The following is a 14,552-nucleotide window of genomic DNA, read 5'->3' as shown; positions in this document are numbered from 1 at the left end:
AGCAGCAGAATGTGGGCGCAGGCCTAAGTAACTACTGATTAAAAGTAACCATACTACAAAGACACAACAAAACCCGCCATTTAAAATCACACGCTACACAGCTTGAGCTGAAACATTAGTTCACGACAATAATCTTCCTGGCGGCCATATTTAAATTGGTCACCCAAACCTCTATTAGCCAATTTAAACTAGCACACTTAGTTATTTTATACATCTGAAATACATACCAAAATAGCCCCGGGTCTATACACACTTAAATATTTAGCAAGCTTGCCCAAATGTAGCCTTACACTGCATGCAGAGGGGGGGTTTGCCAGTTTTAAATATGGCTTCCTAGGTTCAGGAACCCGGAAGAGACTTCCTCCAAGAGCACGTTGTGAGTGTGCGATACTGGCATTTGCTATGGATCACGGCGCTCCGTACCCACCACCATTCCTCCAGCCTCCGGTATTCGGAGGGCCTCCGTCTTCTGGTTCCGCTAATATCTGGACACCGGGACCACCTTCTGGACCTTGGTATGGAGGTTGGAACCAGTGGGGACCCCAGTATGAGCAGCACTCGTACTCTGGGCAGTATTTAGGTGGGTGATTTACGTGCAACATGCCAACTCGGGTTCCTTTTTTCATCTTATGATTAAAAATACCTACTTTTTAACCGATAATTGGAAGTTTGCTGGAATGTGAAGAACCTGGAACGTGCTTTAAAGACTATACGTATAGCAAAACTTTCAAATCAGAGCAGCCGAAGTTTTTCTGATCCTTCTATTCTATTAACCTGCACACATCAGGTTATTGTTATGAATATCTTATGATTGTCGTTTTATAATAAATTATAATTTTTTTGCGTTCTGACACATTCCATTGTCCATGTTATATGTTAGTGTTTTTGGTTTTTTTATGATTGATTCATCGCTTATCTTTAGCCTCCATAATGTGAACCTTCTGGATGCAATTGAGATCAAATATTCTGCACAGAAAGAGATAGTATAAGTCATCAAACACTGATTCTGTAACGCAGTCTTCATTATAGGAGCAAGCTCTGAATAGGGTCCCTTGAGTAATGATGCAGATATACGGATAGCGTGGCCGCCCAGGCTGGCACTATACTGAAAGTTTAATTGTGCCTGATTGAGCTTGTTGTGTTTATGAGAACTGCAAATTCTTCTCAAAACTAGAGCTTCCAAAACGTGTTTGGTTTCAAATATCCAAATTACCTGAAGTTCTTTAATGTCAAAGAGTTCAAACACACTGTACGCTAGAAGTCCCTTTTTTGATGAAAAAAAAAAAACTTTCCATGGTAACGGATGAGTAGAACTCATCCTATACTGTGGACTTGTAGACAGAGGTACCTTTAATTCAATACAGTTATGTAACTCGAGTCTCTCGCTTCTTTGTGTTGTAGGTTGGCCTGGACCTTCCGACCATGTGCCGGATGGAAATAGGAACAGGTTCTCGCATGGTCAGAGTGGGACCAGGGACTATAAGGTACTGTCATGGTCAGCTGGGAATCCATAAAGAATGCACACTCAGTTTCAGTAACTCCTGCGAAAACTGATGCATAGTTAGCGGTATGCTTTAGCGTTGTGATGCATCGCACCTTTCACAATAGCATGCTATAAAGGGGTTTCATAGGCTCGTGCGAGATGTCACGGTGATGCAGTTATTTGAATTGCTTTATATTGAGTATATGGCTGGAATGAACTCCTGACATCGATGGAACTACCTTCCATGATACCCGCATCATCCCTTGAAGCACGCTATATAACTTTATTAATATACATCATTATACTATTTTAAAATGCTTGTGTTATGTTTCTTTTGGTATAAATCTGAAGTCATTACTATGAGAAGAAAAAAAATAAACTACAAATGCAATAGCTTTTGGGCAAATATGACAGCTTTTTCTTGCACCTCTTTCTTCCTTCCAGTGTAAGTAACTATGCTCTTTCTGTACTGAGAATGGGATATTTATATGTGGATTTTGTACCTCCAGAGAAAGCACAAAAAAGAACCGGTTTACACGCATTATTGTGATACATGTGATCGCGGCTTTAAGAACCAGGAGAAATATAATGAACACGCTTCACAGCATGTAAAGGTAAGAGTCCTGCTATCCAACGATGACGTAAAAGCTCAAGCCAACCATATACAAGGGGCTCATCGTATGGCTTTTGGGAGTCTCTCTACTCTTAAACATTTATAGATTGCTTTATGGTATTAGGCATTGAGGTGAACTCAGTTATACCGCTAGACTTGTTTGTACAAGTTTGGATTAAGAAAAAAAAAAGACAATTTGTTTCTTGTAGCTATAAATGTTAAGATTGATGAATATGTATTTGAAAAAAAATACTGCAGAACCAGGAGTGATAGTATTTTAAAATTTTAGTGAAAATAAAAATGGAGTTCAGACAGAAGTAATCAAATTCACTTAAAAAAATAAAAATGTAAACTTTCAGATAGCGAGGAAAACGAGAACCAAATTACTAGTATCAGCAGGCAGAAGCAATCAAACAGTGCTTTAGCATATAGAAAATCAATATGAAATGAGAACCAAGAAAACAGCAAATGAAAAAAACTGAGGAATGTGTATTTGGAAACAAGTGCTGCACTAGGAAAGATTAAAAAAAAAAAAAACTTCCAACAGAAGTAATCAAAAAAAAAAAAAGTAAAGAAAATAACCTTCTACGTGAATTATTGCACAAATTTAGTAAAGAAAACAAGAAAGCCAAATTCAAATTACTGACATTGTCAGCAGGCAAAAGCAATCCGCTTAAGCTCACCAGAGCGCCGGCAGCATCCCAAGTGTTGATTCAGTCTCTCTGTGGGGAGGTGGACGCTGAGTCCGCAGCACCTATCTGGTTCAGCTCAATCAGCCTGGTTCATGCTGTGTGTGATAGTCCACCTTCCATGTTTCATAGAGGAAACTCTACTTCATCAGAGGCACTCCCAGTACAGGGGATTTAAATACCCTTCATCACAATTAAGTGGGAGGGGCCAAAATGACAGAAACTCTATGTGACCAAAAGTAATTAGATTGCAAAATCAAAACTGCTATTTAAAATGAAGAGACACATTGGAGTTAAGATGTAGCAGCAGGTATGTTTGAGATAAGGCTAATGGCAATCGTGAGGACATATACATTATTTAAGATATATGGAGAACTTTCATTGATGGTTGAATACAGTTTGGAGTAACTGAAATAATATATATAGATATATAAATATAAGACATACAAATATATATAAACAGGAAATACATTCAAAGATATAGTTTTTTTTTTATATATATCTCATACAAACCCCCTGTTGAGCTTCCTATTTTAAAACGTTATAATGATTAAAATCTACCTTAATTTTATAATAGGTTTTATTTAATAATTTCTGATTGGGAGTTCTCAATTTATTTGAGACACCCAAAAGGTGTTGCTGTAATGCCTCGGCGTCGAGGCATTCAGCAACACCGCGATCGGCATTAGGGGCCGTGTCTGGCCCTCCCTGGGGCGTCAACATCCACCATACACTGTATTGTCACGAAGGGTACAAAAAATAAAATCAGGAGTTTTGATTTTGCAATCTAATTACTTTTGGTCACATAGTGCTTCTGTTGTTTTGGCCCCTCCCACTTAATTGTGAGGAAGGGTATTTAAATCCCCTGTACTGGGAGTGCCTCTGATGAAGTAGAGTTTCCTCTATGAAACATGTAAGGTGGACGATCACACATGGTGTGAACCAGATAGGCGCTGAGGAGTCAGCATCCACCTCCCCACAGAGAGAGTGAATCAACACTTGGGATCCTGCCTCAACTCCCGGATGACCCGGCGCTCTGCCTGAGCTTAAGCGGATCCAGAGACTACCGTGTGGGGACTTGTTCCTCGATAAGGCACCCTGTTTCTTTCTTGTTTCTCTGTGTTCTTAATCTTGTTCTAACTAATACATTGTTTTTTACGGAGAGCACTGCACTTTTTTTTTTGATTTAAGGTTACCTCCTGCTCCTAGATAGTAATCAATATTAATCTAGGGTTTTTTTCTAGTGACACCTCTGGTCTGAATTTCTTGGACTTTCTTTTGGTTTTACTAATCATTTCTGGACATTGTTTATTGTATCTGGAAAGAGCTCTGGACTCAGTGTAACACTTCATGTTACTTGCATAAATATAATATATATATGACTATATTAACTCCTTATACGTTAAAGCACTGTCTGATTGCTTCTGCCTGCTGACAATGTTAGTAATTTGAATTTGGCTTGTTTTCTTTACTGTGCAATAATTCACGTAGAAGGTTTTTTTTTTTTTTTTTTTAAGCGAGTTTGATTACGTCTGTCTGAACTCTATTTTTATTTTCACTAAAATTTTAAAATACTATCGCTCCTGGTTCTGCAGTATTTGTTTTCAAATACACATTCCTCATGTTTTTTTCATTTGGAGGTTTTGTGGTTACCTCATCAACTGAACCAGTTTCTGAGTGATCTTTCAATTTCTCTACACTTGTACTTAAATGTTAAGATGGTTGGGTTAACTTTGCAGGTTGAAGGGACACTTGCTTTAGTATGATAGCTGAGAGACCCCTTTAAATCTACATTCTGTCCCTTCTGCAAATTGATCGGGGATTCTGCAGCGTTCTCCCCCCTAGGCATTTGTCCTTTTACCCCTCTTTTCCGTGCAAGTAGATGTATTTGATAACTTCCAGAAAGTGCCTCCATTGATTTCAATGTGCCATTTGGGGTGATAGGATTACAACTCTTCATTTGAACAAAGAAACCAAAAAATACCCATAAAAGTATATATTTCTGTAAAGCAGATAACTGAGTATCTCATCAGGAGCATTTGGACACTTTTCATGCAGCTGTTTGGGCACCAATCACTGCCACCAATCACAAGTTGGCCGTAGGAATAATTCCCTGTTGCTTTTTGTTTTTTTGCAAATGTATTGAGCTTCATCACCACATTAAGGAAATACGCCACAATTATTGTTTTTTTCTCATTTGCAGGACAAAGCCATATAGTATCTTGTGCCAGTTGGATAATTCCCCCTTTTCTCCTTATGGCACACCTTAAATGAACCTAAAAGGGGAGGGGATTATATATATATATATATATATATATATATATATATATATATATATATATATATATATATATATATATATATATATATATAATATTTTTTATTTTTTTCCCCTACTCTAATATGGTAGACCATAAAACAACCATTGATGCCGAGTCCTGGCAGTGAGGGGCAGTGGTACCTGGAATCCTTCTCGATACCTTTTTTTGGGCTTTTCTTTGGTACATATGGAGGGGTCGTGCGAGGAAAATTACTGCTGGTAGCATGCAGACATTTTCATCTTGCACATTTGGGGTGGTTACATCAAATTACTCTTATGCTTTTTAATTGGAATTCTAGGAAGATGTAGGTCTTTCTAGATCCATATTTACTATACAGCAAATTGGCCCGGCCATAATATGGAGGGGGAAAAAAGTGGGTTGCTATGATTGGGTCTGTGCTCCAATATGAGCGTATGATGCATTTTATGACAATGCCCACCATTAGGGTCAAGGCCAAAAGTTCAGTGGGGTGGCAGACACTTAGCAGCATATATTAGTTTGAGCTGTTAGGAGCTTGGGGGGGGGGGCAATTTTAATTGTTTCAATCACGTCAGTAGAAGCTGAAATACCATGTCTACCGTTTATTATCGAGTTGTTGTCTAGCAGTGTTGGGATAGTCTGTACAGCACTTGTGTTGGCTGCCTTATTGAGAGTGTAGCCGGTTCTGGGTCATCAGAGGAGTCAAGTCCATTTTCTTCAAGTTTATAGCAGTGAACGGCCAATGTATGCCCTCCATGGTAACTTAACAAAGATGAGTGAAATTAGCTGGACCCAGAAACTCAACACAACTTGACGATTAATTTGTATTTATTCACAGTGCTCAGAAGAAGGGTGTAATTACAGTGCCCACGAGAAGCTTGTTCACATCCACTGGAAAAATGTAAGTAACATCACAAAAAGTTTTGATGTGAATTGGTAAATTTGCACTGCAGTGTTGTTGGATTATGAGGATAAAAACGACATGGCTGATCCTTTACAGGTTATGGTGTCAGAATGTGTATAAGATAGACTAAAAATAAATATAGTCTCCATAACACATAAAGAGGCTACCATTAGCTTATTCTGTGTGCCAGCTCTCAAGTGTCGTGAGACAGGCTTGTAAGGCTGTAGGGTGGGCAAGCATCCGGACTCCCTCCTGTAGTCACCCCCCCCACAAGTGTCCTGATTTTGATGCCTAAAATGTTGGCTGGTATGGAATAGTGTAATCTACCTATTTCAACAGTTTATAACCTTGTATAAATTCTAGATTTATTGGCATATTGGTGACTTATTCACACAAATGGTTCATTCTTTTGAAAATTGAAACTCTGGCTTCTAAACTCCACCAGACAACAAATCATCCCAACAATATCCCTGCAAAAATCTTTAAGCGGCTTAACTGCGGATTCTTTTTGATAATAAAAAACATAAGCAAAAGCTAGATGTGCACAGGAAAAAGACCATAATAATAATTAATAAAACATCTGCGTGGAATTGGATATTAAGAGTAGGTAATTAACAAGAGCTGGGCCATTTTCTTATAAATCTTCTGTTTTCTCCTGACTTAGAGACATATGGAAACAAATGCTCTATTTATATATGGAGTAGCAAGAAAATAGCTTGCGTATTAAGGGGAAAGGGAATATTAGGAGAAAGTTCCTATTTAAATTGGGAGGAATATAGTGGAAATGGTTTCAGTGGATTTTATTTTCCTCCATTTGTCTTCAGCCCTTGGCTATTGTTTTGGGAGTGCTGTTCATTTTAATACACGAAATATACCGCTGCCTCGATAAAGACCATCGGGCCCTATGCTAGGAATTCTTATACTGAATGCTCAAGTGGCAGAAAGCATTCGTTTGATTGTAATTGTCGCACTGGTGCATTTATGCTATCTTTGTATTAGATGCATGGTCCAGGTGCTAAGAGGATAAAACTGGATACACCGGAGGAGATAGCAAAGTGGAGAGAAGAGAGGAGAAAGTAAGTTTGTTTCTTCTTGTCGTATTCAGCTTGTTTATTCATATACAATCCATGCTGTATGTCTGTCCTTACTACTGAACATCATTCAAAGTTGTTTCTAAAGTTTGCAAATCTGCATATCACGCTTAATTCTTGAGATATTTAACTTTTACAGGAATATAATAACTAAACAAATTGATATTTTGTTTAATATGTTTGCTCCTTAATTAAAACACTTTGGGATAGCCCACATTGGAATCAGATAAAGTTTGATTAAGGACCATTATATCGAACAAAATATATATTATATCGAATTAAATATAATATATATTATATCGAATTTAAGTATATAATATGAATTTATAAACTATTTGATTGTCTTGTTGACCATTTTAAAGCACCAGAATTATTGCCTTTATAAACATTTTTAAACAATTTCTACTAACTGCCTTATTTTTATTTGCATATTTCTAATTGTAGAAACTTTCCAACGCAAGACAATATTGCGAGGAAGCAGACGCTGCAAAAAGAGAGGGAAGAACGAGGCGAAGTTCTAAAAACACCCCAGTTTGGGTTTGTATGATTATTTTTTTTTTTTGTATGTCCTATAACAAAAATTTTTTGTTTATTAAAGGGACACTTCAGCCCTTTTGAATACCCCGCCCCCCCGCTTGCAAATGCAAGGAGATATTTTGAACCCTTTCCCATTTATTTCCTTTTTTTCCCTGCTACTTAGCTGTGTTTGCCCGAACACATCTCCTCCTACCTGCAGCCATATGGGGTCCGCATGGCCCTGTAGCTCCAGCATTTAGAGTTCAGGGGGGTCTAACAAGACCCCTTCTGTGCCCATGGCTGCTTAAAGCCATTCCATGAAAAAGTAGGTGAACCTAAAGAAGACGACCGGTTCCTTGAAATCTAGGTAGAGACAAGCGAATTTAGATAAGAGACGTAAGTTATTCTGCAAACTGTGAGAACTTTCTATTTTTAATTTTGCATATCGTTTAAATGACAACGTTCTGATTTAGGATAGTGCAATGCAATTGGGCACTTAAAAATAATATATCAACATTTAAAAAAGAAAAAAAAATGGTGGTTGGTTTTTCCGTGAATATGTTGAAATGCTATTTTTTTTTTTTTTTTTTTTATATCAGTTTTTATTAGCCTCTGTGAAAAGGGCAGTACAGATTAAGGTATAATACCATAAAACAAAGAAGCATCACATCAACGGTCATAGAAATGTGAACATGGACAAAGCAAATTTTTACAATGTTACCGAAGCATGAGTGCCACATAACAGTGCAAACGTGTACAATAGCCCAATCATGGAACACATAGTATCGAGCCACACAGAGGTTTTCCATTTTGTATAATATGGAGAAAGAGAATTGAAAGAAAAAGAGTAAATCACAGAGAGAGGGGAAAGAGAACCAAAAGTGGGAGAAGAAAAGAGAGAGGAAGAAGAGACAAAGAGAAGGAGATGGTAACCTCAGCAGGAGACTTGGCTATTTAGAGATGGCGTAAAGCCGACTGAGCAGTAATATCTGTATGTACAGCGAGCCACGGGTCCCACACAGCTTCAAATTTGGGCATCTCGTTCCTCAATTTGGCCGTAAGTTGTTCCATAACAATGAGATCCCATATAGCGGATTGTATGTCGGCTGTAGTCGGTGGTGGCCCCTTCCATTTTTGCGCTATCGCAAGTTTAACTGTTGCGCAGATGCGATGGATAATTTTGTGGTTATGGATTGACAATCCCGGCTCTGTGGCGTCCATCACCAACAAGGCGACCTCCGGAGTACCAGAGAGCGTAAGACCCAGGGCGCGAGAGAGCTGGTGGAAGGAGTTCTGCCATAGTGTATGAATCGATGTACAATCCCACCACGCATGTAAATAGGTACCTGGTACACCACATCCCCGAAAGCAGGTGTTGGTAGCGGACTGAAAGATATGGGACAAGCGCAGTGGAGAGAGATACCAATGCGCTATGACCTTGAAAAGTCTCTTTTACTAGTGTACATGCCGTAAGTTTATGGATGGTGGAGGCCGCCGCGTCCCACGCTTCGGGGCGGTTAGTCCTTGTTCGGGTCTAAATGCCAACGGCATCTGTATGAAGGTGGGTCACAGTATGTTGTCGTGAGAAAATGGTCGTAGTGTGTAGAAACAGCTTGTTGTAAGCGTTTACCCTCGAGGAAGCGTTTCTCAAACTTAGTAGCTGCTGCCAGGCGGTGTTTCGACAGACATGTAAGCAGAAAATGTCTGATCTGGAGATAACGGAACATCTCGGAAGATGGAATCTGCAGCGACTCACGCAGCAGTGCAAACGACTTGACTGTCTTCTGGTGAACCAGTTGGCCCAATCTCACAAAGCCCTTCCCTACCCACCACTGGAAGGGCCGCGAATCCAATCCTGCTGGGAATGCTGGATTGTAAAATAAGTGAGTCAGAGGGGAGGTGTCATTCGTGAGGTGCAGGGTAGAACGGTACTTCCTCCAGATGGTGAGAGAAGTCCACATCGCTGACAACGAGGAAACGTTAGGGACATCTGCCCAGAGTATGTGTTGTAGTTGAGGGTGTGGAACAAAACTCTGTTCGATGTCCACCCAAGGGAGAGTGCCTTGGTGGCAAACAAGAGGGGCGAGAGCGGACAGCCCTGTCTAGTGCCATTGAGAACCTGAAATGGAAGCGACTCGCAACCCATGAGGGCAGCACCTCCCACATATAGTGCCAATCAATGCGGTCGAACGCCTTTTCGGCGTCCAACGCAAGGAGCATCGTCGGTTGGTTAGTCGAAAGCGCCACCTCGATCAGATCCAGTGTTCTCCTGATGTTATCCGGAGCCTCCCTTTGGGGAATAAAGCAGACCTGATCCGGGTGGGTTAAGGTCGAGATAATAGAGCTCAGTCTCGACGCCAATATTTTCGCAAACAGTTTCGTGTCCGCGTTGATAAGGGAGATGGGGCGATAGCTCCCACAATTCGCTGGGTCTTTCCCTTCCTTATGGATCACTATGATTCTAGCAGTGAGCAGCTCCTGTGGAATCGGCCGACTGTCCAGAAAGCCTTTAAAGAGGGTGAGTAATCTGGGGTTCAGCTTTTGAGTTCATCATCAGTGATAGTGCTGCTTAAAAAAGAAGCGTGATCCGTAGCCAACCGTGGGAGCAAAATCGAATCTAGAAAATTAGCGATATGCGTGTTATCAGTCTTATTGATGGGAGCCTTGTTGCCGTCATATAAGGACTTGTAGTAAGTGGCAAATTGTTCTGCAAAGTCAACTGGATTTATCCAAGATCTCTGGTGTCTGTCAACCATTTTGGATATATTCTGGGATTTCCTCTGGGATCGCAAGCGGTGTGCCAACATCGTGCTTGGTTAGCATGCTCAAAAAAAGTTTTGTTTAGTGACGTTGAGGGAGTAGAGTGTAGCTCTACTATGTAGCAAATTCAATTCGCCTTGCGTCTGGATGATGTCTCGCAGCGTCGAGTCACACAGGGTACGTTAATGCTGTGTTTCAAGGAGGGATAACTTGTCAGTGAGCGACTTCATCTCATTTAATGGGATGTATCGTGGAAGATATTCCGGAGGAGACCATGTTCTGACTCAGGAAAACAAAATCAATGCGGGAATATGAATTGTGAGGACTGGAGAAAAAGGAAAAGTCAAGCATTTTAGGGTGCAGCAATCTCCAAATATCTACTAATGCTGAAGTCCGAGCAAAGTCTCTAAGATGTTTTGTGTTGGGCGATGCGGTCTGTGTGGTGCAAGTCCCCTTTCTATCCAGGAAAGGGTCCCGTATTGAATTGAAATCACCCCCCACAATTATGCGGTGGGAGCGATAGGATGTCCGATAGACGGTTGTAAAATGATGCGTCACTTGTTGAGGGAGCGTAAACATTCAAGAGCGCCGTGGGGTGATTGTGGAGGGTTCCTACCAACAAGAGAAATCGGCCCCACTTATCCGTGAGTCTCGGTGAGTTGAAATCCCAGAGAACTTCGCAAGAAACTAACTCCATTCTTTTTATGTTTCGGGTGTGTAGCGTGGTACTGTGACCCGAAGGATCTTTGCCAATATGACGGAATAAAGGATTTACGGAGATGCGTTTCCTACAGCATAATTATATCACAGTGATTGTGTTGGTAGTATCGGAATGCCAACCTCCTCTTATGTGTGGTGTTGAATCCTCTGACATTATGCGAGATAATCTTGATCTGGAAATGCTATTTTAAAGACAATTGACTAAAAGCTAAATAGTTTTTTAGCTGTATGACAAAATAGATGTTTCCATTGTTTGCTAATTATTATTGATTTTCACTACGTGCCCTTTTCAGAATGCAGTATTGTACGGATATGCAGCTTCCTTAAGTCTGCAGTGTGTGTGTGTGTTTTTTTTATGTTGTGGTGCAATGCAGTTATCGCTGCTCCAGGGCAGACGTGGACAAGGGCTACTGCAGGATTGATTTTTAGTAGGAGTATAAAATTACTGGTGCTTGTTATTTCTAGGGTAGCACCGCTTTCTTTTATCAGAATGATAGATATTTTTGTTCTTTCCCCAGGAAGATGAAGGGTATGAGAAAAGGCCCAGCGGGTGGTGCTAGTGATGGACAACCTTGGAAGCAAAATAAAAAACAGAGAAACTTTAGGAAGAAGTTTAGGAAAAATGTCGAACAAGAGAGTGGCTCTGCTGAAGTGCAGACCAAGAAACCCGATGGACAGGAGGAAAAGCCCAACCGGCCAGTCAACAAACCATTTGTGAACCCCTTGGACATGTTAGCTGGTAGCGATGCCGGTATGGCTTTTATTATAGCCGTAATTACTATTTTTTTTCCTGTACTCTTTGAAATTCTCACAGGCAGAACTTGTTGCAGTCTGAGTAAGAACAAATTGGTGCTCAAGGCATTCATTTCATCTCATGGGTTATATTTATTTATCATGGAGAAAACCATAGTTAGGAATATTTGACAGAACAAAGTTTGAGAACTATAATATTTTGTTCACTGCCTTTAATATAGGCATCTGTGTTTAGAAACAAATCATATATGTCAGCAGTCCACTTCTATTAACTGTCGCTCTGAGTTCCTCTGGGGTTCATTCACTAAAGAGAGAGTTGTCAGTTTATCTGAGAGTTGGTGTTTAAGCACCGCCTATTTATTATACATCAAGGGCCAACACTAGCAAGTTGGGCTGAGCTGGCCCTGTATAATGTATAATTCAGTGTGTTAGGAACTTATTGATTTGGCAATGCACTATACAGGGCTTGCCAAGTGCTTCTGCAGCAAAAGCTCACTGAGGCTGGGCCTTCATAATGTATAGAAGTCAAGAAGCGGCAAACACTCCTGTCGATTCTGTTTTGTGAATAAACCACATTACGTAAATGTTCAGAGTTGACATACACCGCACCTTTTGAACTTTATTGTATGGAAACTTATTTTTTTTTCTAAAAAAATGAATTCAAATCTTTTCTTTCCTGGTTGGTTCCTTAGTTCCTGTAAATATCAATGTATATTTCTTTCTTTCTGTAACTTAATGAATATATTCAGGGACGTATTTTGTGGTTTGAATGTATCATGAGTCATCTGCTGCCCCCTTGTGAAAGATCAGAAACTATGTTTTGATGATCATTGCTAAAAAATGTACACTATACAAATGAACATTTTTTTACAATACCCAGAGTAGGCAGCAATTCAAATCCCAGATCACATTCACCTCCCTTTCTACAAACTGCTTTGTGTGTGTGTGTGTGTTTGAATGCCTGATTTGTTCACATCAGTCCTTCTCCTACTTATTGATCCTAGAATCTGATAAAGAAGAGGCGCAGGTGAATACAGGGCTATCTGTAGTTCCAAACCAGGTAACATCAGGCCTCAGCAGACTCATTGCTAGCTATGGATGTTCATCAGAAAGTGACAGTGAACCTGAAGGTGAGTCTTAAGAAAACATACTATATGGAATATGAAACTGCACGTGTCATGCCAAAAAAATAAAAGTATGTATATACATACATATTTTTATATATATATATATAATTTATATTAAATTACACACACACACACACACACACACACACACACACTCGCTCTTTTGGAAAACAAGGCATAAAAGTGTACCTTCTTAAGCAAATCATAATTTCTTTAATAAGGTATAATAAAAGTAAAACACAAAAAAATAGAAATGTTTTGTATTCCTTGTCTCTAGTGCTTGGAGAATATTGCATATCTACCAGCATTTTTCTGGACTCCTTGCTTCGTCTGCAACCGTAATGCACCCTGATTAAAATATAGTTTTGTGTGTGTGTGTATGTATGTGTGTGTGTATGTATATATATATGATTTTTTTTTTTTTATTTAAATAACTTTTTACTATTTTTAAGACACTGTAATAAAATATTTGCAAACACTACCTCCCTCTGCAGGAAAATTACTATTAAAGCAAAGACGAAGCAAATTATAATTTTGTCTCTATAGATGTATATGTTTTGGTTCAGGAGTACTGTTAACACATTGCTTTTTAAATCCTCATGTTCAGAGCTTCCAATTAAGACTGTGGTGAAGGCTTTAGAAGACAATAAAGCCCTTCTTCAAAAAGGTGTCCAGAGTGAAAATACTGTAGAAGGCGCGAATACACAGCATTCAGACTCAAGGGATAGAGCATCGCAGGAAAAAAGTCAAAATAAAATGCCCCCTAAGAAAAGCTACCACAATTCTGAAAAGAAGTCGAACAATGCGCCTACAAAAAACCGAGCCACCCTTCTTGAAATGGTAAGAAATTTATGTTTTAAATGCATACATTGTGTAATATATATTAGTACTAGTACCTATAATCTATTTAATGGAAATAAGATGTGTCCTTGTAATTCATATCTTGCCTCTGAAGTCTGTATGTGTGATATATACATATATCAGTATTTATTCTCTATTTTCCCTTCTTTAGTTACTGGCCCGTGATATACGTCATGAAAGGAATGTAATTTTGCAGTGTGTCAGATACATCCTCCAAAATGACTTCTTTGATGCTCCGCCGAACATTAAGGCGCATGAGAACTCAGCCAATACTATAACTAATAATATCCTTGGAGAAAGTGGAAGTCCTAATAAAGATAATAGACCAGAGAAGCACTTCGCACCGCAGAGTGCTCAGGATGATGGATCGCTGAATGGACAAAAGATTCCTTCTCCTTCGCCAGTCTGCGAGCTGCCAAATCCTGTGGACGATGAGATTTGGGAGAGTGCGGCCAACAGTATTGAAGCATTCTAGCGTAGACATCCTCTACAGTGTAATGGACAATTTTCTTTTTATTGTAATAGAAAGATTTCTCCAGAGTGGAGTATAGAAAACGTGACGAGCATTTTCTGTATGCGGAGTATATTCACACATCCAAATTTTTGATCATTGATGTAAATGGGACAACACTAAATATTTTTGCTCCGGTTATTTTGTCCCTACAATTACAATCAGTGTAGCCTTTTTGTTTATTAAAGGTTTACATTTAAATGTTTTTCTTCTTTCTTAAGGGA

The 14,552-nt window shown here is 39.4% G+C and overlaps 1 protein-coding gene across 1 annotated transcript; it reads left to right on the top strand.

Annotated features, from left to right (window-relative positions):
• The first annotated feature begins 402 nt into the window (after positions 1-402).
• LOC149279488 (FMR1-interacting protein NUFIP1-like) lies at positions 403-14,292 on the top strand. The gene is made up of 10 exons (XM_089501125.1): positions 403-580; positions 1,402-1,484; positions 1,993-2,097; positions 5,924-5,986; positions 6,989-7,065; positions 7,525-7,617; positions 11,595-11,827; positions 12,834-12,959; positions 13,564-13,796; positions 13,969-14,292. Exons 1-10 carry the CDS (start codon positions 403-405, stop codon positions 14,290-14,292), a joined length of 1,515 nt encoding a protein of 504 aa, XP_089357251.1.
• Positions 14,293-14,552: the final 260 nt, after the last annotated feature.

Source organism: Sceloporus occidentalis, unplaced genomic scaffold (genome assembly GCF_023333645.1).
Source record: "Sceloporus occidentalis isolate IW3139 unplaced genomic scaffold, rSceOcc1.0.p SCAF_164, whole genome shotgun sequence".
Lineage (NCBI taxonomy): Eukaryota > Metazoa > Chordata > Lepidosauria > Squamata > Phrynosomatidae > Sceloporus > Sceloporus occidentalis.
The sequence above is the reverse complement of the archived record's forward strand: the minus strand, read 5'-3'. Positions and strand labels throughout refer to the sequence as shown.